The 25,664-nt window shown below is 36.7% G+C and overlaps 1 protein-coding gene across 1 annotated transcript; it reads left to right on the top strand.

Moving 5' to 3' along the window:
* Nucleotides 1-342: 342 nt before the first annotated feature.
* On the top strand, nucleotides 343-19,288 carry LOC104626812 (tetratricopeptide repeat protein 27-like). Its single transcript, XM_010294835.1, has 7 exons — nucleotides 343-440; nucleotides 2,169-2,221; nucleotides 5,051-5,216; nucleotides 11,296-11,493; nucleotides 14,978-15,089; nucleotides 15,666-15,766; nucleotides 19,048-19,288. Exons 3-7 carry the CDS (start codon nucleotides 5,184-5,186, stop codon nucleotides 19,168-19,170), a joined length of 567 nt encoding a protein of 188 aa, XP_010293137.1. The 5' UTR covers nucleotides 343-440; nucleotides 2,169-2,221; nucleotides 5,051-5,183; the 3' UTR covers nucleotides 19,171-19,288.
* Nucleotides 19,289-25,664: the final 6,376 nt, after the last annotated feature.

The raw sequence follows: 25,664 nt of genomic DNA, 5'->3' as shown, positions 1-25,664 counted from the left end.
TGGATTTTTCACAAGGTAAAGCAAAATATACAAACCTCTAAATAGCTATTACTTTCTTCTCTAAATGAAGATGCACTGTTAAAGAGCACTTCACATATGGTGAAGTGGTCTTTATATAGTCAACACTACTGTATCCATATGTGTTAAAACTATGAACGTAAAGTTTTCCTATTTCTGCATACCGGGTATTATTTATTCCAATGCAATACTATTATGATTGCTGAAAATCAGGTAAAATCAACAAGAGTAGTGTGTGTTTGAGCACCCAGGCAAAATTATTTCTTTTCTGCAGAAATGTGTGTGTGTATATATATATGTAATCATCCAATTTTTGTCTCCAGCTAGGTGTATGGTTTTCCTTGGGCTGCGCATACATTGCTTTAGAAGGCTACGAAGGTGCTGCCAAAGCATTTCAGCGCTGTGTGACATTGGAACCAGATGTATGTACTTTTCAACAAGCTATTCAGATGGCTTATCTAATAGCAACGAGGATGTTTTCATTATAAACAAGCAAAGCAATAATGAAAAACTTCTTTAAACCTTAGCCCTTTGAATAAATTAAACTTGTGCATTAAGGATATCTTTTTGTCATAAGGCATCATAAAAATACTTGCCCAATAGTTAACTTCATCCAAGTATGTGCGTGTGAATGTTAAAATATGTTTGAGCAGAAATTCCTTCATGCTTGCATACATTGCTAAAACAGAGAAAAGGGAATGAGTAGTCTGTGAGGAGTGCTAAAGAGAGAGATAAAACCAAAAAAATAAATTACAATACTTAGTTCTCTAAGTAGTCAAATTCTCCTGAAAAAATAGTCAAATAAGTGATTGTATGACAGGTAAATTTGTAACTGTGTAGTTCATGAGCACAGGGAGAATGGAGTCTGTTAGCCAGTTTTTCAGGATTCATGGGGCAAGCGTGAGTACGGTATTGCCATTTGAGTGTGAGTGTGCATTGAGATAGCAGAGGCACCAGCTGGACTACCTCTCGGGAATGTACTGGCAATACTTTTCTCAAAAGGCTTCACTGCTGGCATGTTGCTAGCTTAGAGTTAATGCCACCTAATTGATAGAAACTATTATTCATTCTTTTTGCTTGGGGAAATGAAGGAGAGAGAAATGAAAAGTACAAAGTATTCTTTTTGTCTTTATTAAGAAAATAAAATAACTTGAAAAAAATATACATATAGACAACTCTGTATTTAACTAGATTTTTTACTTCATATATTGATTTTTTTTTTTTTTGGTATCAATACAGTTGATTTACTTCCAAGTAGGTACTAAAATTTTCACTTATCTGTCTGGGGCCTGTAATTGATTGTATTCATATGAACAAGCCAGCTGAATTCTCAGTGGCTTAAGTGGTATTTCTTTTGTGAGTGCTGGGCTGGCTCTTAGTTATGGAGGAGAAACCTATCTTTATACAATGATGTGCAGCAATGTAATGACCGTTTTAATGAATTAAGCCTCAAAAATGTTTCCCAACATGATTTAAATGCTCCTGAAGCCCAAGGATAGCCTTCAGTACCAGAGTAAATTTCATAGCAGTACCCAGGTTCTGTTCTTCAGATTTATACTAGTTGTCACTTCGCTGAATTCAGTGGTGAGGCTTCAAATTTGCATCCGTGTTAGGGCGATGAGTAGGAGGAATCGTCTCTCTACATGGCTCTGCTGGTTTTACCAGAGGAAGGATTGTCTGTACACTCCATAATCCTTTTCAGCTAAACAGTTGATAAGCACTGTTGGAACTAACCCTGTTAGTTTTGCCTTAGGTGCATTAGGGGACATTCAGATAATTTTTTCCACTAACAGAGCAGTGCAGGTAAGTAGCTTCCAGCTAGTGAGAAGTGATAAGCTGCTGGCAGCACCAGCCACTCAGCCATCCCAGCTAGATCCAGAAGAGGATGCCTGTTTACAGTTTAAACTGAAAGCAAGAGCTGACTTATGTAACAGATTGTTGCTGTAGTCAGTAATATTTATTTATGTATTTGTTTTAATATAATATTCTCTATTTCAATGTAATATTTTGACTGCCTTGTAGAAAATATTTGTTAATATGTGTAATTGGCAAAATCAATGATATTTTACAGTAGTTTTATTCACATATTTTTTTCAACTAAGCATAATATCAGTGAATAATTTTTTTTTTAACTTCTTTTATCACTACAGAATGCTGAGGCCTGGAACAATTTATCAACTGCTTATATCAGGTTAAAACAGAAGTAAGTACTTCAAAAGGATTAGAAGACACTGCATCCAAAATAAATAATTGGGATTTCCTTTTTTTTGACATTGAGGTTTTTATTCTTATAATGTTTGTAATTCTTACCTCTTCAGTTCTCTCCCAGGTTGGATCATTAATAACTTACTTGATTTTGCAGGAAATAGTTTCATAAGCTTTATAAAAGTAGCAATCTCTCACCCTACACTTTTTTTCTTGTTAAAAGCATTTATGGTGTAGTAAGTACAACCAGTGCAAAACATTCATATTAAAGTTGGAAACTAATTTGATTATGAAGTTAAAAAGATTATTTCCATTTCAAGCAAACTATATATTCAGACCTACATCAATTCGTACTACATTAATCTCAGTAGATTTAAGGGGAAAACAGGCAGTTTATTTTTAATATTATGAAAGCAAATGGAGATCTACACACATAATAGCTCGCTTGTTCTTTTCCCTCCCAATAAACCAATAAACTCCACAAGCTTTGTGTATTCTGAATTTCCTCCAGAAAAATTGTGATGAAAACAGACTCTACTCTTTGGTTTACCAGAAAAATTGCTCTGGGTTTTGGCCAGGAGGCCTGTGAAATCTAGATCTCATATTTCTCAGAAAAAACTGGGACTGGCCCTCTGTCCTTTGGGTGAAAGATTCCTGGTTTCCAAGACAGGATGATGCACTGGTACTGCCTACTGTTTCCTGTTTGGATATGAATTGGTTTAACTGTTGCCCTGGTTAAGGATACTCCATCATTATATGATTTATTAAATACATAGAGGATTTGTTTTGAGAACCTAGAGGACTTTATTAGCATAGCAAGAGTGACGATTTGAGGAATATGATTTTCATCCCATCCCTCTGGTATCTTGTCTACATTTCACAGATCCATCTGATTGGTATCTGCCCTCCTGATAACTTATTAACTTTTTTGAGAACTTGAGAGAGATTATACAGGCTAATCCTACAGATGTTGAAGAGCAATTTCAGAAACGCCTTACTGTAGGGGTTTCTAGTTTCAGAAATCCCTTATTAGGACTCTTAACAGCAGAGCAGACCCAGCTGTTAGTAAATACACTGTTTACTCAGCAGCACCATGTATATCAGAAGAAAGAGAAAAGGGGAGTGAACATGGGAAAATCCTGCCTGTGGACTGTTCTGCTGTAGCTATGCCCAATGACCTGTTTTCCTTCAATAATTCTGCTCTATCAGTCAGCAATCTTAGTGCGTATTTGGTAACTATTTTTATACTGTGGTCTTAGATTGGCAGGTCTTTATGTTTTTTCCCTGACCCAGCCATTCCAAACCTTTAATGGCCTGATCCGCTAGTTAGATATTCCCTTTTTCTGGCTGGGATATAGACACTCTCCTGGATCCTCTTTTTAAAACTCAACCAACAATTTCTTTGAAGTGTCTTTCTTTAGAGACAGCACTTATAGCAACTCACTCAACCAATAGAGCAAGTGAACTGCAAATTTTGATAACAAGCCATCTTTATATGCTCTTTATTAAGAAGAGATTTATTGTCATACCTCCACAAAGAAGACTTTTGTGGAACTGGGAAAACTCTGTTTCAAGGTTTCATTTAAAGGAATTTATTCCTTTGGTGGGGGGGGGGGGGTTTCTACAAATCATGACTGTCTAGCTGAGAGTAAGCTTCAACCTCTTGAAGTCCTAAGAACCTACCCTATCATTCTGATTCTCTAGCAGTGCTTTTTTTTAACGTCTCAAATTTATTGAAACTTTTGGCAGTACATTGAAAATGTTGAACAGTAGGTACCCAGACCTTACCAACATACATTTCAGATAGCATTAAGACCTGTTACTCCTGCCTCCGCTCTGGCAGCACTGGTTTCATGTTTGGCAGGAAGTCATACCTCTGTAAACTGTAGGTCAGCTGCTTTCAGCCCACGTTCTTGATTTGGCCGAATTATCATATGTTCCTTACCAGAGAATGCCATTACTTCTCTCCTTGAGTAAGGGCATGGCAAAGAGTTGCCTGCAGTGGATCCATATGAAAAAATACAGATGCTTCCTGACTTGACAGTGACTTCATAGGAATTATTCTGTCCACCTTTACTCCACAACACTTTATCCTGCCACTGTGAGATGGTTCACTGGGCAGCACCTTTGGTGAAGGACCCTAATAGTGTTTGGGGCCACTCTGACACATTTGTACTGAGCAGCATAGCATCAGGGAACAGAGAATGTAAGTAAAGCTTCCAGCTGACATAAGAAAAAAATTACTGAAAATGCTGGGCTTCTCTGCAATGGATATACATGTTTACCATGTGCAAATGTTTAAAATAAATCACAAAAAGCTATTATTGTTAAGTAACCTTCCTTTGTGTGATGAGTCAATATCATTCTGCATCTGCCATGAACTCAGTTATGAAAAATACACTCTTTTCAGTTGTGAGGTTGGGTTTTTAATTTTTTAATGTGTTACAACTGCAGCATGAGTAAGATTGTTTTCTCATGGTTCCAATTACAAATTCAGAAAAGAAAATATTGACATAGGTGGCACAATTATAATGAATTTTTGTCAAAATGTAATTATGAGAGCTAACACAGAGATTACCTACTTCAGAGTCTGCAGAGCATACTGTGGAGTGAACTGACAGAAAGTAACTGGCAAGGGAGATTAAGGAACTATCAGTATTGTAAATTATGAACCATAACTTGTACATTGCACTGTCTTCTAAACATTTTTTTAGCTAAGTAGCTTTTTAGTTGATATAATTCCAACTGATTTTAATACAGAAATCTTCTATATTAAATCTTTAATGTAGAATCTTCTTTTCTATTCTCCTCTTTTATTATTGATTAGAATCAAAGCATTTCGAACCCTCCAAGAAGCTCTCAAATGCAACTATGAGCACTGGCAAATATGGGAGAACTATCTTCTTACCAGTACAGATGTTGGAGAGTTTTCAGAAGCGATTAAAGCTTATCATCGGCTCATGGACTTAAGAGAAAACTACAAGGATACACAGGTGGGGAAGTTTTCATGTTAAGTCATTGCATATGTTCATTGATTTTTCTTGAGAGACAGAGAGAGATTTCTGCTGATAATGGTATCAGTAATGATAGTACACATACCAAACCACGACAGTAAGGCTTGCCTACTCTTTTTTTTTTTGAGATGGACTGTAAGACTAAGTATTTAAAATAAAAATGGACAAAAAGGAAAGCCTTTGCATCCCCATTGCCTTCGATTTAGTGGAAGAACAAATATGAGGCTTGCAGATTTAAGATCTATTCTTAAATAAAACATAGTGCATAACCCCATCTTTCCATACTGTTCCTGCATATCTTAGTATCAGAAATAGTACACATTATTTCATTTAAAGAAAGGTAAGCTTTTCCCATGTGTTTGAAAACTCCACAAATAAGCCTTTGAAAGTGAATTACGTTTTATAGATTGAACACATTACAGTCAGAACATTGATTCTTAATAATCTGGAAGAAAGAAAAATAAGGGAGGTATTTTGCTCATCTTTCACTGTAGTTCAGTTAAGTTCAGTTAATTTCTGTGTTTGTAAATGTATGCTCTGGGTAAAATCCAGAGAGCCTACTTTAACAGCTTCAGCTGAGATGTTTCCTTGCCTAAAACCAGGTCCTGACCTAAGCAGGGCTCTGTATACTCAATGAAAATAGCAAGGTGAATCTGAAAGGTGAGCCAAAGAATCCTTTAAGCAGAATAGTGAAACACCTTCCAAAAGCCTTTGCAAGATTAATGGATCTCATTGAACAGATTATGAGCTCTTAGGGAATTTGTGTATAGTACTAGGATAAGAGGATCCAGCTGCTGCTGGTCATTGATCCCAGGAGCATGTTTCTTTTCTTATCCTATAAAATGATTAAAAGTAGCTTTCCTGGATCTTAGGTGTTTGAGTCCAGAGATGAGGAGAGAGAACAGGTAGAAATAATTATGGTTGTGGAAACTTATTTGTTCATGGGGGGGAGGGATGTTAAAAACTTTTTTTCGGGTTACTTTTAAATAACAAATTGTGAGTACGGTACTTACTACTATAAAGTCAACCATGCACAGGATAACATCCTGTACGAATAAAATCTTTTGGGGTTGATGTGGCTTAACATTAAAAGGTCTCAAACTCTCTTTGTACTAAAAAGCATCTATGGAAAATAGGTAAAGATTACTGTGTTTCACAGCTACAGTATTGTGGTACTGGTTGGGCCTGTGTGTTTATACATGGAGCATCTTGCAGATGGTTGGCCTTTTTTAATGATTTTTTTTCATTTCGGTTCTTAATTTAAGTAACATTTTTAGGGGTGGTCTACTGTATTATTTTAGTCAGATTGACAGCTGACTAGGAGTAGAACTTTCTATGTGTATTTGTCCATTTTAGATATTTTGAGAGGATACAGACTCCTATTAGTGTGTTTTGTCAAACTTTATGTAGGATATTTTATTAAAATATTTGGGGATATTGCTTGCACTAAAATTCTATTTTTGTTGTATAACTCTTTTTTCATCTTGTTCTCATACAACTTTTAATCATATATTATAATTTTTACAGAAGTATATATATGCTATGTATCCTAAATATATTTATATCCTAATATGTGGGGGATTTTTTGCACCATAATTTTAACTTTGGCTTCTAATATGTAACGTGCTTCATGGGTTTCATCATGACTTCTAATACAGTTTCCTCAATCAGAAAGATTTTACTAGCTGGGCAAGAAAAACCTCAGAGACTGATTAAAGAATTTCAGAAAGGCTTTAATCAATAATCTTAGAAGGAAGAGAAGAGTAGTTCCATAGCAAAACAAAAAAAAAAGCACATAAAACTCAAAGCTTCTGCTGAGATTGTTTACAAAAATTTCTGAGCCTCTCCCATTTGCCAACTGGCCTGTTTTAAATAGAGATGCTCTATAATCCTCTTGTGCAATTGTATTTTAACAAAGTAAAATCATGAATGTAAGTGGAAGCATACACCTCTGTTTTCATGCGACATAGTATGATCTTCTCTCAGGTTACATTTGGTATTTGTGGTCGTCATAGATTTTAGTTGATTGACTATTAAGCTGGATGACGTAGTGGTGAGAAAGAAGGTAGGAATTTAAAAATTCAGAAAAATAAATATGCATGGGACTGGAAGAAACAAGTTGAGTCATTGATTACAGGTCTTTGTGAAAACAGAAAGCCTATCACCAATCACTTTTAGCATAATTGTTGTTGCAGAATACCCCATGAGAGACTGAATGCATCAATTAAGAGTGTGCAGTTGAATATAATTTGAAATGTTCTTGGGTTTTGTAGTTACATCAGATATTATTTCAGCATAGTATGCAGCCATATTTGTAAATCACTAACTTCTTCTAGTAACAGTAAGGCATTCATATCTTCATCCGTGACTTAGACCATTGCTGTGTTTTTGTGCCAGACTTCTAAGTACAGAATGCAGCTTTGGGAAATTTTGCTTCTAAGCTATTCTAGTTATTTAACGATGTCATCCTTGTGGCAAAGGTTCTGAGATCAGGATATCATGAGGTTTGAAGATATGCATGTGCTGATAATGCAGACAGAATTTGAACAAGGAAAAGCTGAAGGGCTCTTTATAAATGAACAACAATACAATGAAAGATTACAGCAAAGGGCTTTCAAAAGTCTGTTTCCTAGTATTCCCCTTAAATCTTATAAGCATGCTTTCTTACCTTCCTTCCTTCCTTATTGGTTATTAATTCTTCAAATTTCCATATTCCTGCTAATGTTTGTGAACCTACTAAGAAACATACCTTGAAAACCTTTAATATAGATGTTATGTAATAAAAGATAAAGGGTCATTGAATAATCTCTAGTTTCAGCTAGTAGATCAGTCATTAAAAAGGACCTGAGGAGAAAGCCTTACCGGTTGTAGTCATCAGTTTTAGGCTCTGAATTATTATTCTGAGATGGTGAATATACCTGAAAAATTTCTGCCACTGCTAATCGCACTACTTAGTACCATGTGCATGTATGTGGAGGCAAGCAATCTTTTTTTACTTGGAAAATTGCAGTTCTGTGAAGAACAGTTATTTTGCTGTTGGAAAAAGCTGTTTTGCTACATTGCTTTCAGAAACCAGATCTTCATCCTGTGTTGTCAAAGACTATGAATTCATAAGTATGGACAAATGGTTCCTCTCTGCAATTCTGTGTTCTCCAGAGTCTAGCGAAGTTTTTCTGCTACCCTTTCCATCAAATATCATCTTCATTTCAGTGGTTCGTGTTGCCAGACTGTTTCTAATAAAAGGCTGTCAGAGCCTGTTCCAAGGGGGTTTTGAGGAGCGAGGATAGGAATGAATGCTTTTTGGAGCCCTGTTTCTTTTAAGTAGTTCACTAATTACAGTTGTCCTGATTATAATGCTTTAATTTGGGAGGGGCATAAGGAGAGCTCATATGTTGCAGATTTGTCATTTTGGATCTGGTGGCTGAGGGTTCTTTTCTTACTTGAGTGCTGTCAAGTTTGATTAGTATTAGTGAAGCTTCTAAAAAATGGTTTGACCAGTGAATTTTATATTAAAGGAGCTGTTTGGAGAACAATTGTGGAATGAACTGATAGCAATCACAACATTTTAAAATTATTTGGTTTGTTTCTCAGGTTTTGTCCCGTGGTGGTTTTTGTTCAATTTTTAGTAAACACATATTATTCACAAAAGCAAAGAAGATGGTGTAACGTCATACTGAACACAAACTCTCTGCACAGTGGTCATATGCAGCCCAGTTCATTAAAAGAGGCATAAAAAAAAAAAAAGCCCTACTGCTTGTGTGGGATCCTGGGCAACAAAGCATTGCTTTAGTAGTTCAGTATGTATGGCAGTTAAAAATCTCTCAAAGATAAAATTAACACTTAAGACAACCATCTGAAATGGATAGGTCTGTTACACTGCTCATATGCTCATACTTTTTGATGATTAGCACAATTCACTTGCAATTTGAAATAGCTTTATTTAACAACTGGGCACAGCCAAGTAGCATTAATGATTCATTAGTGTTTAATGGACCCTTTAATCCAGGCTTTCACACTAGTTTTATTTTAACTGTCGGAGTGCTAAAGTTTACATGATGAATTACAAAAAAGGAGATACATTATGACGATGGAAGTGTAAGCAAAGCCTGAACTCTCTAGGAATATGAATAATTTTTCAGTTGCTACATCCTACTGACTGAGGAAACTGGTGGGTTTTTTTTAATGTGCAAACAAAATATCATTGGCTTTAAAACTCTTGATAACTGTATATGATATTCATGTGAACTAACTTTCTGGACTTTGAGGAACAATGAGAAACTGGCTGAGAAGTCATATATATATATATATATATATAAAAAATGTAAGTATGAAACCTCAGGACCAGTTCTAGTTCCTTTTCAAAAGAGAACACAGTATGTCTCTTCTTACCCTCTTGTATGTTTTTTATTACAATGCTATAGTAATGGAAATATCAATGCTTGCTGGTGTTTTTCTAGCAAATCATTACAGAAGACCTGATTTGTTTAGCGGTGGGTTTTAGTCCTTTAGATTCCAAATTATGAATGCAATATGAATTTCAGAACTTTTGGAGTATTAATAACTGATTGTATTTTCTTAAGTGAAAAGCTGAGCTCTTTAACAGAAAAGAAAAACAGCCAGTTTGTCATATCACTTAATTAGGGCTATTAAACTCATGGTTTTCAAGGAGGGACTACTTAGCTGATGTTCAGATGCTACTATGATTTCATACTGATTCTGCAAAGATACCAGGGAGATTTATAACTCCTTTTTTCACTTTATCTCTCACAAAGATTTATTTCAGAACATCATCAGCCATTTTGATTTATTTGGGAGTTTTTGGCAAAGCCTCACTATATCTGATAAAACTCAGCAATTAATTCTTTGGATGCATGGTAATTGAGTCATTCTAAAGAAAAGCTGTTTTAGGAAAATGTCATATCACAAATATTAAACTGCATATGTTTTTATTTTAAGTGTACTATACTTTGATACTGTCATAATTTTTACATTACTTTCTGCCAAATGAACTACATCTTGGTTTGTGAGGATGCACCTCTGTCCTACTTTTACTTAGAGTAGTGGTATATTTGTGTGGTTAGGGGCTATTCACAGATCATCTTTGAAATTGGTTTTATTACTGTTATTAATATTGTTTTTATTATTATTTCTTCCCCAGTCTCTGCGTCTCATGCACTCCACAGGTCAGGTAGTTCTCATTTAGGAAGCCACAGCTTTCTGTGTTTTATTTTCTTCTAATTCACCATATGATCCAATGTCTTAATTGACATTTGCTATTTCTCATTTTACTGAGAAGGAACTGAGGCACAGCAAAACTGTTTTCTAATTCTGAGTGTCTGTTTTGGGACAGGAAGACTCATGGGGTTTTTTGGGACACTTGGTATTATGTAGCATTTCATACATGCAAAGCCCAACTCCCACTGAATTCATCAGCAGCTGCAAGTGCTCAGTATTTCTGCAGGTCAGATCCCACACTCTCAAGCCAGTGACTCAGAAAGTAAGGCCATTAAATGAGTACCTGTAAAAAGTTTGATTGAAATGACTTGACTAGTAATTCACCAGAAGTGCGTTAAACGCAGTTTCCCAGGGTGGTATTCAGTTGCTTTCCACTTTCCCATCTCATCCACTATACATCTTTCACTTTCTGCAGATAATTAAATAGAGGTCCTGTAAGCAACGGTGTGTTCCATTACCTGAATTAATCTGATTCAACCTGTTTACTGATCTTTTTATAACCGTATTATAAGGTAAAAATATCTTTATGATACTGCCACGATTTCTTGTACCGTTCTTTTTCACACTAGCCTGTGCCAGTAACCCAAAATTCTGTCTTAGCTCTTTGGCCTCTTTATCTTCACCAACCACAGAATCTTACAGATGAGGTTTAAATTAGTTATTCTCTTAATAACATATTTCTTAGTAAATTCTATACTTCTCACGTGATACTGTATTACTATTTTACTGAATCATTAATAGAGACCAAATATTACAGATATCATTATATATACTGATGTTGATTTGATTTGAAATAAAAACTCTTCCCTGCTGCTTTTTTAAGGTGCTGGCTATCCTGGTCAGAGCAGTAGTGGATGGTATGGCAGATCGCACGGGAGAGGTAGCGAGTGGATTGAAGGGGAAATTGCAAGAGCTCTTGGGCAGAGTGACTTCACGAGTGACAAATGATGGGGAGATCTGGAGACTTTATGCCCAGCTTTATGGAAATGGACAGAATGATAATGGTGAAGACATTGAAAAGGTAAATATGTTATGAGGTATACATTTTTATGGATAACACATTTATGTTGCAAACTTTCTGTTCTCTAACAAACTAGTGCTATTAGTAAGACATGCTCTTGTTCAAGACGTATTTTGCTTTAGGGTTTCTATTAGCTTATCTTCTGCTTTTCATGTTCCTACAGCACACATTTTTATTACCTAACAGAAGCAAGTCATTTTACATGAGTTTTTGTGGATTTTCAGAAAGTATCTCTCTTATTGGTATTTCATTTTAAAACATCGTATTATAGCATATGTGCATAGTCTTGGATTTGTGTTCTGAAACTTTCCACAGTCTAATGGCTATATTTGGGGGGAGGGAGGGTGTTTTGTTTTGGTTTTTTTATTGGAATCTTTGATTCTGAAGACAAGATATTGCAGCTTCTGGAAAAACGTGGATCTTAATGACATGATCCAGTGGCATCATAAACCATCTATATTCTTCTTTGCAATTGCTAAGAGAAAATGCATTTAAGATAGTCTATACCACAGAGTTCACAGAGTAAAAGTGTTTTGTCCTTACTTAGCTTAAAATGGAATTAAATAATGCTATTTAATTCTTAATCTGTTGAACTCGATTGGTTTCTCTTTACTCGTATGTGGTTTTGCTACGTTAACTTCCATCTCTTGTTCCTATCGCTTCCCAGGTAATCAAGTTGATTGTATGTGCAAAATAACCACTCTGAACTGCTAGGAGTGTTTACTTTGTTGTATGCTGGAGTGTGCTTGGCATTTGGTATCAAATTTCCAAAATTCAAATAGTCTTGCACAATCCAAAAATACTTAAGAGTTTTCAGATCTTCACTGAAGCTGAAAATACACAAGGTCAGCATTCAGTATGTATTTTCTAATAGGAATATGCCTTTGGCCTGGGCAAAAATGTCAGTCTGGAGGATTGCTTGTCGCTTGATATCAAGCATATTATACAGATGGTTGGTCCTACAAACTGTATGCCTGTGGGATTAAACTTGTAATTATTTGGGCCTTGCTCGTTGTCTTCCTCTTTATGCTCTGCCCTGTGAAATGCCTTGTTTCGTCTTTGTCAGTGTCCATTATACTTCCAATTCCTCCATTTTTCCTTCCCTGTTTTTCTTTACAGCTAAACAATAAAAGGGATTTGGCCTACTTAGAATTCAGAAATACAGACACTGCAATATCCTGTAATATATCTTCAAATTCTTACTCAGACATGCAAAGTAGCAGAGGCCCTGTCTATATTATAAATGTAATCGTTTCAGAATCTGGTTACATCACAGTATTTTTCACTAACCCAGTTAAAAACATGGTTTCAATTTGTAGAGTAGACAGGACTTTAACTGTGTTTCCTAATCAGACTGGTTATGGAACACACTTAGGGTCTAGCTTGCCCTGCAAAATGGTATGATATTTTTAAATACTTAAGGTATGCTTACGTATGTATCCAAGTATCCTAGTATGACGGTACCATAGATGTAGATCATGAAAGAGCAAAACTGCCTACAGTCACAGCATATATTCATTTACAGTGTAAAAATTAATTTACCATACACTAGATAATCACTGGTAGCTTTTCTGATATCACATTGTAAAGTAAAAATGTTAAAACCAGTATTTATTGGCTTCACTGCCACAAGCACCATCATGTGTCAGTCAGATATTAAGTGAGTATAACTATTTATAGAAAAATGCCAGATGTATTGCTGCGGTTTTCCACCCACATTTATTGTACAACAGGCCAATGAATTCTGAAAGGGCATTATTTACTATATTGCAGCATCATAGGACAAAGAGATGAGAACAAACCTATCAGTGTCATGTACCTCCTTACAAATGTAGGATTTGACCTTTATTGCATAATGTAATACCTTATTTAGTGCAGATTAATTATATTTAAGCAATTTTGTTCCGAACATTGCATTTGAAAGCACAACCTTGTATGTCTGGCTATTGTAAAGGGTGGGTTGGTGTTTATTTTTTTTACCTTTCTGTTCTGCTGCCGTATCTGATGCCATGAATCACTAGTTAAAAGTGAGTCCACAGTTAAAATTCACAACAGTGCTTTGTAAATTGAGTCAGACAGGGTTTACAAGTTAGGAGTGTAAAACTACTGCAGTGTTGGTTTTGTGGTTTGTGGGTTGGTTTTTTTCTTTAGTTTAGCATATATTTACTCTTAAGACTTTTATATATCCGACCTGCCACCTTGTTCAGTTCTTTCCTATGCTGAACATAGTCCAGTTCACCCCTTTCCCACTGAGGAATCCTTCCAGCCTTCAAGTTTCCTACTGATCCGTACCCAGGCTATGAAACCCTTCTGTTCCTTGAACTCTCCCCAGCTCATAACTGTTTCCTTCCAGGATAAATCCAGGTTCCAGAAGTACAAACAAACAGCCTTACAAGACTTTTAATCCTTTCCCCGCCCTGACGTCTGTCAGCAAAACCCCCCTAATTTGCTGCTCTGACTCAGACATGTGCAGACCGAAATCAGACTGCTGTAAAAACTGTTGTTCCTTCTCTTGGACGTTCTTGCCTCTGCTGGCCAGAACTACTAGCAATTGTAACCTAGGTTATTAGGAAAAAAAAAAATTTGCTTTGGTTTGACTTAATACACTTTTACTGCAGTTTACAGCAGCATGAGCAGTTCAATCACCTGTGTCATAGTGATTGGAAATACGGTGGGAGAGAGAAGGTAGAAACTTCTGGGATGACCAACCCTAAATTTAATCTGTCTTTGTTCAGCAGTCAAAAGTCTTTATTGTGCTCATGTACATGTACTGCACTGAAAGTTTTTTATTCCTCTGTGATATTTAACGTCTTTAAAAAGACAGTTGAAGAGTTGTTATTGAACCGAGCCATGTTAACTTCTGGCGTGTATTTGTTTTGTATTTCTGATGCTGGAGAAAGAAAACAAAACTAGAATGCAAAAATTAATTTATTCTGCTTAAATTTTTCATGGGTTTTTTCTTAATGGGAACCTTTTTCCATATTGCTTCCATTTATTTTTTCCTGTTTACACTGAGAACCAGAGCAGTATGGCAGCTAATAGCTGCATCTGTAAAATACATTATTTGCCAAAAATACATATACAGAAAGAAAGCTTTGATGTATTCAGTTATAATTTTTTTGGTGCAAAATTGCTGTTTGAATTGTGAGTACAAGTATTTTTCCCTTTTTCATGTGCATTTAATTATGATGACTTGGCAAACATGGGTCACATCCATCAGTCTAGACAGATTTTTAAAAGATAAAAATTAGACACGTTACTTTATATCCTTTCATACTTGAGACACAATATTGGTGAAGAACATCTGTGTTACAGCTGGTGCTTACCATTGCAGAGAAGGACACTACTTCAACACACAGGAAATCAAGCATAGTAAAGACACATTCATTTTCTGGATTTAACATTAATTTCATAGATACTTAAAACTGAATTAGTCTCCTAGTTTGTTTTCTCATGTACTGATCTTTTTTTTTCCTCCTTGCAGTCACTGCAGTGTCTTACTAAGGCACATAAATGTGAAGTTCAGTCAAGTGATTGGCAGAAAGATGTTTCTTCTTTTAAGGAAGTGGTGAAAGGAGCCATAGAGATTGCATATGGTATGTTTTACGTGAAAAGAACTTCTATTATTCATGAAGACTGTAGCAAATACTCATTAAGCTTAGTAACAAAATAACATTATACCTTACCTATTCTATTTATTCCTACTATTGGGAGTCCTCTAACAAAAACCATCATCCTGATAGTGCATACAAAAATAGACTTGGAATGAGGCAGAAATTGTGTTGGGTGAGTCAGTAAACATATGTTTGGTAAACATGGAATCAATTCATTTCATGGTCGAGCAATTTCATAATGCAAGTGAAAATGCATCCGTAGTTCATCTCAGTCAGATGCAGTAAGACTATTCACTGTGCTGTGATACTTATATTTAAGAAGGATATATATACCTGTTGGGTTTAGAGATATCGTCTCAAAATTACTTGGCATTCTTTTTCTTTGTGTGTGTTTCTGGGGATATTACATTTTTAAAAAGTCTATGGAAGGAATAAAGATTTTTAATTAAATGTTGTTGTTTAAATGTTGTTGTTTAAATGTTTAATGTTGTTTAAAGATTATTGCTATAGAGGTAATGCTTTTTTGTTTTGGGGTCCTTTTCTGTGTTTGGATTCTAGTGGCTATAAAATGCAGCAAGAACAAATCTAATCATCAGGAAGCTTTGCAGATACTTTCTTCAGCTCGACTCAACTTACGTGGCTTGTCATCCAAAGCAAAGGTAGGAATGTTTGAAAGGTAGGAATTTTTGTTTGAAAGCTAGAAATCTTTGTTCTGTTGCCAGAAACCATTTCTCTGGTTTGAGTCATTTATAGGTCAAACAATACCTGCCTGTCCCAGTGCATCATCAGATAGATATTCACCTCTACACTGTTAAGGATTACAGTTTTAAGTACTTTTATTTCATTTCTTCCTGCTAGGCTTTGACTGAAATAAACCTACTACTCTAAAATGTCAGTGCTATCTCTTAGACTAAGTTAGAATTTTACTTAAAATGTTGGGCAAACAGACTCGAATGTTTGGAAGAAATCGATCATTTCAAAGACCTGTTCCTTACGTGAGTAGTCATGGGGGAAGCAGAGCAGTCTTAGAAAGAATGGATGTAAACCAGCAGAAAAGACCAAAATGTGTCAGGGCTACACTCACTTGATGTGTTTTAAAAAAAAAGTTATTTATTAAAAGAGAGACCTAATTTTAATAAGGTTTTCATGGACACCCTACCAATTCAGATATTAATTCATTGGAAAATGTCATCATGTTTGTATCATATATTTGGGTTTTGGAGTTGTGCTTCCATAGCCACGCACCCTCCATAGCCAAGTCTGTTTCCGCACCATTATTATCCTAATTTTACCCTTCATCTTACAACATGAGACACAGCCATTGTTTAACTGAGGAATGATCTGGAATAGGTTTTCATTCAAAATACACTTAATGTCCTAAAGAAGTATTCTTCCTGGCTGTGAGTGGCATTTAGTAAACATGAATTACAGAGCATAAGTTTCGTAACATGTGTGCTTGTGTTGCAAAGTGTTGATCCATCATCAGTGTGCTAAACTTGGCTCACTCACTTTTAAGTCCTATAATTTTAAGAAGGATGAAAGCCTGGGAAAATTGTATAAGCAGACACAAGCTGGCTTGTAGCTGTGCTTTTAGATACTGGCATACATAAGTATTTGGAATGTGGAGAAAAAAGCCACAACATGTATGTTTTGTTGTGATTCACAGAATGTTTTTTTAAAAAAAAAAAACTGTAGTCTGAGTATGACTGTAGAGAAGGCAAGACTACTTGATGTAAATTATATAAATCCAAGTACAGGTGGTTTATATTATGCAAGATCATGCAGTATCTGAAAGATTAAGAATAGGTGAGTCTCATAAATTGTATTCTTAATCCCTGAAGGCGCTAATTAAATGAACATCTATATTACTGGCAGATAATGGTGTCTCTAAGTTTTATGGCACTTCTGAGAACTGATGTGTTAGAGATAAAGCTATTGGTGTGATCTCACTGTTTTTGTATACTTTCCAAGATGCCATCTTATTTTTAATTTGAAGTCGTATTGAATTTCCAGAGTGTGTTGTAGTTTAAAAACTCAGTCATCTTCTGTAAGATCCTATGCACAAACAATTTAGCACTGTGTATGCCTGTCCAAGCTTGACAGCAGCATCTCCTTTTGTTGCCTTATGAGTCAATATTAGTGTGAGGGGTTTTTTTCTTTTTTCTTTTAACAGAGAAAAGCACTTTAAAAAATGGGCTAAGAGCAAACTTAGTAGCTAAGATTAGAAAGAATAAAGGAACAGCGAAAGTAACTTTTAAAAGATAAAATTCCCAAATTTTGTAGTTAAGGACATGCAGTTGGGACAAATCAGCAGTTTTTGTACAGGTGAAACAATGTCACTTCTCAGACTTCTCACCTTTCCTGGGATCTCCATCTCTGATATTCCATCTCCTGTGTTGTGCTGGACTCATGATGCACCCACACTCTGCTAAAGGCTGCAACAACTAAATGTGTTGTTAATGGGCTCCTTTCTGCACAGAGCCTTCTGGGCAGTTGCATGTTCTGGCAAATAGCACAGTGGACTCTTTTCTGCTCCTTGCCCCCATGCATCATTCAGATCTGACAGGTGGGGTCTCTGAAAAGAAGAAAGGTCATGGAGCGGTATCGTAAATGCATGAAATGTGGGTACTGTTGTGGGGAAACATGGTGCACAAAGCCCAAAGAATGATGGTGCGTGAAACTTCCCCAGGCTGCATCTAGTTGAATAGATCTCTTTAACTGTGGAAAAAATAATGAACAAATAATTATATCATCCTGATTTATTTTGCTGTCTTAGCCAGAAAAAAACAAAACTTCTGTGTCACATTCCCAGTGTGAAGTTTTTCAGCTGAAAGTCAGAAAAGTTTCTGTACTTGTAGCAGGAACATGTTCCTATTTTTGTGTAAGATGTTCCTTTGTTCAGTGACAACACTGTTCTGAGGCGCATCGAAGACCTTGGTTCAGGCCTTTTAAGTACATTTTTGTTTATATACGTATCTGTATTGTGCCGTTATGTTTTAATGATATAATGATATACAGATGTACTCCAGAGCAACTTTTGTTTTCTTGGTTTGTTTTTGTCTCTAAATTTAGGCTTTGTTTGTGTCAAATGAAGTGTGGATCACTCTCCCTTTACATAATAAAGGAGAAACATATGTTTGGGTCCCTCCCCACCACCACCATATTTCTGCAGTGGTACCTCCATATTACTTGAGTCAAATGACTTGGTCTTGCAATAGCAACATGTTCTGGTGCAGCATGCACAAAGCTCCAGTCAGAGCTTGTGTATCTCAAGGCTTTTAGACAAGTCACGTAGCATTCCTCTCCTTTGGTTTCCCTGTAAATACGTGAAGATTATGATTGCTCACGAGTTAGCTGCTTTGTGTTTCTGTTAATGTCTTAAGGTCGTTAAGAACAAACTTTTTTTATTACTCTGTAGTGTTTTGTTTTCTCTTGTATAACTCAATTACACACATGCATGTCTTGACACAAAAAGTTAAAATGCTTAGTTGGGGATTTGGAGAGTAAAACACAACAGAATATGGCACAGGTGGGTTTGTGGACTGCAGTGATAGTGTGTGAGATGCTCTTCTAATTTGAGTTTCATGGTAAAGTCCTTCACTTTCGATGGGATCACGAGTCAGCATAGGCAGTCAAGTCAGAGCAGAAACCAAACATCCACAGGAGGATTTGGCCATACTTCAGGTGTGTGGCACAAACCACATGTCTATATATGTGTGTGTATATACAGATATATGTAAATATGCGCACCTTCTGATTATTAATGGACTTTTTTGTGGACTGAAGTCCACAAAATGGACTTTTTTAAAGAGAGAGATACCATCATAGGTACCAAAAATACAAAAGGTAGAATAGCGTGGATGAGCTTTCTGTATTGTCTCTACACTGAAACAGAGAAACCGTGTCTATTTTAAAATAACGTATTTCTTTTGTCATGCAGCAACTTTTTCTAGGTGCAACAAGTAATGAGGTTCTCAGTGAGATAGCTGATGAGGTGACAACTATGGACAACATGATTGCTGAACTTCAGGAACTGAGCAACCAGCTGAGAGACCAGTGCTGACTTACAGACCTGATTTCTTGACAGGAAAGCAATAATGATACGTTTCTTTTGCCACAGCTTTTCCTAATGAAATGGTGACAATTCTAATGCAACAACACTCTCAATAAACATTTTTCTGTATAGTGCAGTTCTTGTGGTCCGCTTTCTTCTGAGTTCAGGCTGCTTTTTAAGATTCCTATCTGCTTTCCCTCTCTTGAGAGTTGCATGTTTTGGTTCCTCAGGCCCATATTTTCTGGAACAGAGCTACTTGTATTCCTAAAGCGATTATTGAGCCTTAGTTCTGCCCGACTGCCGGCCCGGGCACCAGCCCTCCGTGGGACGCCCCACCTACGTTGCAAGCGGGCGAGCCGGACAGGCGCCAGGGCGGGAGGAGGTGGACAAGCACGCAGCAGAGGCGGGAGCGGGGCCCAGCCTATCACCCGCACCAGCGAGGCGCACAGCCAATCGGAGGGCGCGCCTGTCTGCCACTGGCCAATCGGAGGAGCTGTAAGGCTGGCCCATCAGTGGTGGGAAGCTGAGGTGAGGGCAGGCTGTGATGGTGGGAAGCAGGGTGGGCACCCGGGGGCTGCAGGGACGGCCGGGCCCAGGGTCTGAGGGGGCTCCTTAGGGTGTCAGGCACTTTCCAATTTTACCTCGGTGTTAATTGCTTAGAGGGGAGTAGAAGTGGGGTCCCAAGGGTAAGAATTTAGTCTTTTTTGTTATTCTTGTAATACAATCACAGTAGCAGGATGTTTGCTGCGTTAGGTTGTACAAGCAGTTATTACTTAAATCAGGATTATTTTATTCAAAAATACATAACCTCTGTCCCATGGGCGGCAGACTAGCACTTCTGTGGTTATTAGAGCCATGGGGATCTCCCCCCAGTGAGGCAGCAATAAAACTGCAATCTAATCTAAAATACTTATGTCTGACTAGACCTGAATAAGTTATTTTCATCTAGACTATCTTGCATTGTTTCATTTTTAAGCATCTTTGCTACAGCTTATCTTAAAACAGGTTTTTTTTCCCCCCAGGTTTTCCAGAAACCTATGCAAAAGTAATTTCCTCACTTACCATGATTTTGGCTGGTGAAGTCTCCAAAAATACAATTATCTGTAGTCTGGGTACGCACCATCTGTGTGGTCATTAAAACTCTACTGTTACTAAATGGTGAGAATACTGTCCCTGAAGAGAAATTTGGACGGTAAAAGGAAACCAAACAATGGATTTGAAGCAGCCGTAAAAGCATGTTAGTTTGTTGTGTGAAGGGGGAATCCATCTTGACGTCTTTGTAAAGCTTTGTATCCTTGTAAAGCTTCTTAGAATTGAGAATAAATTATTTGCTGCCAGTATTTAACACAAAGTTCCCACAAAAATCATTATCTTAACAAAAGGTTTACCTGCTAGTGAAGGAGAGCTGGCTCCAAAACACTTCTTCATTGAAATGGCCCAGAGAAGGAGGGTGGTTTAAAGTTTGTGTAGAGTGAATTTGCCAGAGATACTTCCATTTTGCTCGTATGTGAGGGGCCCACCCGACTGGAAAAAACAGGCTGTGAGTTTTGTGACAGACTCACGCCGCTACTATCTTTTTATAATTATATTTTGATATGATTTATCTTATTCACAAAGGAAAAGAAAAAATCCTTAAAACTATTATTTTGTTCCCAGCAATAAATTTTCTTGGGAAGTAAGGATTTAGGTGTGGGATCGTTCAGTGGCAAAAAAAATCTCCTGTTTTTCTTGTGCTCTTACGGCAAATTTTAAACCAGAATTATATCCCACTATCAACTTGAAAACATGAGACTTGAATTCAATTGTCTTGATTTAAAAGAAAATAATTGCCATTGAGTCTACCTGAGACACTTTTATAACTGAAGTTTGGAGGTGCAGAACATGAAGCCACATACATTTTTGTGTAATGGCTTCTGCATAGCATTTAATAATGCTAGATGGGAAGTTAACATTTCACATAGAATATTAGAGAAGTCTGTGAGAAGACCTTTATTTCCTTTTCCTTTTGATTTTTTTTTCTTTTGAAAATAATTTTATTTTCTTCGCTTAAGGTGAAAAGTTTCATGTTTTCACTGTTCAAAGTGAAACAAAACTGTTCAAAGTTTTCACATGAAAAAGTCTTTCTGCTCTTCCAATGTCTCTCCCCTGCACTATTTTACATGTTTTCTCAGCACAGATACTTTTCCCCATTTGAGCCTCCCTCTCTTAGCATATGTGTGGAATATAAACAACTTTGTCTTTCACCTAATAGAGGGAGAGCCCACTATCCACAGGCAGTGTGTTCCTGAAGAGTGGTATGACTAGTGTTATGACAGCATACCAATTTTGCTGTCATAATTAATGTAATAGAGTGGAGATGTCTGCAGAGACTTAAAAATACACACTTTAAATATGTACAGACAATGTATATGGTGTGGAGGATGGAGAGGCAGGAGCTGGCTCACCGTTCAGGAGACTCTGGCTTTTCAGAACAGATTACCATCCCAGAAGATCTCAGCTACTTCATGCATCAGACAACACCTGAGGTAAACCTCTTACCAGGTATGTTCTTGCTTCCTCTTTCTTTGTATTAATGTCATTTTCATCTTCTTCAGATATAAAGTGAGCCTGTACTGCTGCTTGGGATTTCATCACAGGGGCCTTTTAAAACTTTTCAGACACAAAAGCTACTTCAGTTTTGTATGGTACTCATTTTCTGTACTCATGCCAGAAGCATTTGGTTCAGAATAGCTCTAGGAGCCCATTGTCATGAAGACAATGTTACTATAAAAGCTCTGGCTGTCAAAAAAACTTGATAGCATAGAAAGAGGAAGGAACGTTTCCTAAACAGACTGCAGACTTTCCACATCTCCATCTTATGGGGAGCATCTTGTCTTCTAACATGGGAATGTTTTTCACTCAGATCATTCCTATGAGAACTGCAGAATCCTTGAGGGTTTAGCAAAACAGGACAGTCCTTTCCCGACACAGTTGTCACACCTACAAATACCTTTATAACATCTATGTTATTTTCAACTGTTCTACATACAGCTATATGGTAACGGTTACTTAGTGTAGCATGGACCTGATTAAGCAGTATTTTGCAGGAATGGCTTACAGTTCACAGTGGAACTTCAGGTACTTCCAATCTTTTTTTTTCTTTTTGACTTTAGAAGTATTAGGAATTCCCCATTTTGCCATCTATCTACCATCTAGCGCTAATTTGGTGTGAAGTAGAGGTGAAACAGATGAGTCTAGAATTTTTCAACTTCTATCTACCCAGACAGAGAAAGCAAAATTCTCAGGGTTTTGAAGATGAGTATAAAGCCAGTAAAGCTTGAAGGAAGTATGATGTATGAAAAAGAATTTAATTCCATGGCCTAAGAGGGTTTGTTTATATGTCTTTGACCTAATATTGTTCCACCTATGATGTATTTTCAAGCACTGGTGGTTAGAACCTAGGGAAGATCTCCTGATTCACCTGGGGGGCTATGTCTACACAGAGGAAGTGTACACAGCAGGGTGTGGTGATAAAAGGTTTTCTTGGGTTGGAACATTACTCATGAGCAGAAGTGAACGTTCTTAGGGCCGGTAAGGCCATGCTGACTCAGGCAGGACATCCCGAATAAATGCCAGTAAATGTTGTGTTTCACATCGCATCATCCTCGATGTTCCTTCCACCACACTGACTGGTACATTCAGAAAGGCAGGCAGCTCTCATCCCATCATTCATGCAGAGCTCTGTACTAAAAATGCCTTGGAAAGAAATAAAGCTTGGAATAATTTTTCAGATCTAAAAATGGTCTGTGGCTTATATGCAAATACAGAGAATACATTTACAAGTTTAGCTTTCAGAGATGTACATACATCGGTTAAAACTATACCTGTAATTATTTTCAAATTAAATAAGGCAGAAAAAAGCAGGTATTAATTTTACCCTGCTTTGGAGCAGTACTGCCCAAGAAGGTATAAAGTCACTTTGAAATTGTTTTGACTTAGCTCTTCTGTTCAGTATTTCTGTCTCAATATCAGTGACTGTATGAAAGACAGTACTTGATGTATTTCAGGGGATAAAACGAAGCTAAAAAAACTCATGCTATTTGCAGAATAATACAAATTAAAATAATATACAAGTATTTAACTTTTCTTCATCTCCATTCATGCAGAGCTCTGAACCAGAAGCACATACAAAATAGGGAAATGGTAACATTACTCATTCAAAGTTTCTATTTTCAAAGTCCTATTGAGATTTGACAGAGCTAGGCCTAAATATCAGCCTGAACATGGATCATCTAAATTTGTTATTAAGAGGCAATAACTAGAGATTTTGTGAATGTTCACTGTAGTTCAGAGAAGAAAATCTTTGCTTTCATAATTAAATATCTGTATATACTGTCTGCCTTAACTCTGAACTTCCTGCTCTCTTTGTTTTAACTCTGTTTTCCAGTTTATTGCTGGTCTATTGGTTAGGTTTAAAATATGTAAACAGATATGTTAAAATATATCATATTTTAACATGTTGTTTGCATTTTTTATTGACATAAGAGATTCCTATTGATGTCTGCCATTATTGAACTGTGGCTTCATCCTTTCATGAAGCATTTTCAGTTCAAATAGTAATAGAATTGGCTTTATATTAGGGCTGAAGAATGAACAGAGTGAAATTTTAGAAATTATTTCATCACAAAATTTTGATGGTTACCTTGAATGAAGACAGACATGGATAGCACTTACTTTAAGAACTGCTTTAATTTGCATTTCTGAAGATGTTGTGTGTACACAAGAGCATATAAAAGATCCCTTGTTGAGAACTGCCAAATCAGTTACACTTTTTTTTATTAGCTCAAAAGTTAGAAACAAATCAGGCCAGATGTAAGGAATTCCATCCTGTACATTTTACATGATAGGTTTCAGAAATAAAACTGGCAAATTTGTGAAGTGAATTTCACAATGTAAATGACAATAAAATATTTACCATTATGCAAAAGCCATTGCAATACTGCAATACAGATAGTTTTTGCACCATTCAGGAGTACTTAGAAGTACTTATAAATAGATAGGTTTCAATCGACAAGTAGCTTATTCAGGCATGTGCTCAAATATAGTAGCTGCATTCATTACACAAACATTTCTACTAATCCCTCAGCTACACTAATAAAAGAGTAATCCTTTATAGGCTGAATGTAGTAGCAGCAGGTTCTTTTTTTAACTATTAACATCCTTCAAAGACCAAGGTCTAATCATTATTAGCGACTGTATTTGGTTTTCAGCAAATGAGTTGAAAATTGATAACCCTGGCAGCGTGTTAAGTTAGAATTCCTTACTGAAAATGGAGACACACTTATGCTTAGGAGCACCTTATAATACATACTGTATCTTAAGTCGATTTGTTTTTGTCTCTTTAAACAAACAAAACCCCCAGAGAGCAACAGCAGTCTTGTTAGACTTGTTTGCTTTTTTGTTTGTTTGTTTTACTATTTTTATAGCACTTGCCCTTTCACTCACTTCTTTCACAATTTTGATTTCATTGTTAAGGCAAGAAAAGTAAGTTTGTGGGTTCAGACTGGCTTCACTGAGCAAGACAAGGATGCCAGGTGGGGCAGGAGAAATAAGCGAGTCACTGGCCTTCTCTACTGGAGTAGATAAAAGACCTATTACAAATTTAATCCACTAATACTGATCTAAACCTAAATTGGGTCTCTGCAGGAACAGGGTGGTTTGGGATCAAAAATTTGCCATAATTAACTCTGTTTTCTGTATAGAACTGTTTTCCAAGTTGACCTAAGTATGAAAGTCCATTTTTCTGTTTCCAGTTTACTCTGACCTGAATGTTTTCTCAGAACACACCAAGAACCTTTTAATCACCAGTGATGTCACATATCCCTTCTCCATTTTTTTTTCCTATTTATTTTAAACCTCAGTGACCTGTGAGTCAACTGCAACAGTTCTTGGCCAAAAATGAGTGTAATGAACCAGGCAAAGAAATACCAGCCAAGAGCCATGCAATGGAAAACCAGGATTAACATGAAAATCTTCAAAACTGCAAGTTAGCCTATTAATGGCATCACTGCTGAAGTGAAGCAGCTAAATTTTGCAAGTAATATTGATAAGTTAACCCCTACAATCCAGCTCTTTTCCACTGTCATCTCTAAATAAGCATCATATTCTTTCTGTATTAAGTGCAATCATTCCATCCACCTCCAAACCTCTTGTCCCACTTAATTTTCAGTTTCTGCAAACCCACAGGGATTTCTGCTCACTGAAATGGTGATCCTGTGATCATGGAAATCACATCTGTGTTTTTTCTCTCCAGCTTCTCTGGCACAGGGTTGGCTTGCCCATCTTTGTGATCTTCTCTCAGCTCTCTGCCAGTTTTGTGACCTTTGGTCCCTGGAAAGTCACCCCTGATTTTTATAGTTCTTTGTGTGCTTCTGCCTCATGGTAATTTAATTTTGTCCCTTTTCAGTAGTAGTGTCCCTTCCTCCCCTCCCTGTAATCTCTGTTCCCTACTTCTTTAAGGTTTC

Source organism: Phaethon lepturus, unplaced genomic scaffold (genome assembly GCF_000687285.1).
Source record: "Phaethon lepturus isolate BGI_N335 unplaced genomic scaffold, ASM68728v1 scaffold13079, whole genome shotgun sequence".
Lineage (NCBI taxonomy): Eukaryota > Metazoa > Chordata > Aves > Phaethontiformes > Phaethontidae > Phaethon > Phaethon lepturus.
This window is presented reverse-complemented; position numbering and strand designations above follow the sequence as displayed.

Bases quoted from the DNA above. Each gene is read 5' to 3' on its own strand.
- LOC104626812 (XM_010294835.1), top strand. From the start codon at position 5,184: ATGGACTTAAGAGAAAACTACAAGGATACACAG. The intron at 5,217-11,295 runs GTGGGGAAGTTT...TGCTTTTTTAAG, and splicing joins AAAACTACAAGGATACACAG to GTGCTGGCTATCCTGGTCAG. The intron at 15,767-19,047 runs GTAGGAATGTTT...TTTGTCATGCAG, and splicing joins GCTTGTCATCCAAAGCAAAG to CAACTTTTTCTAGGTGCAAC.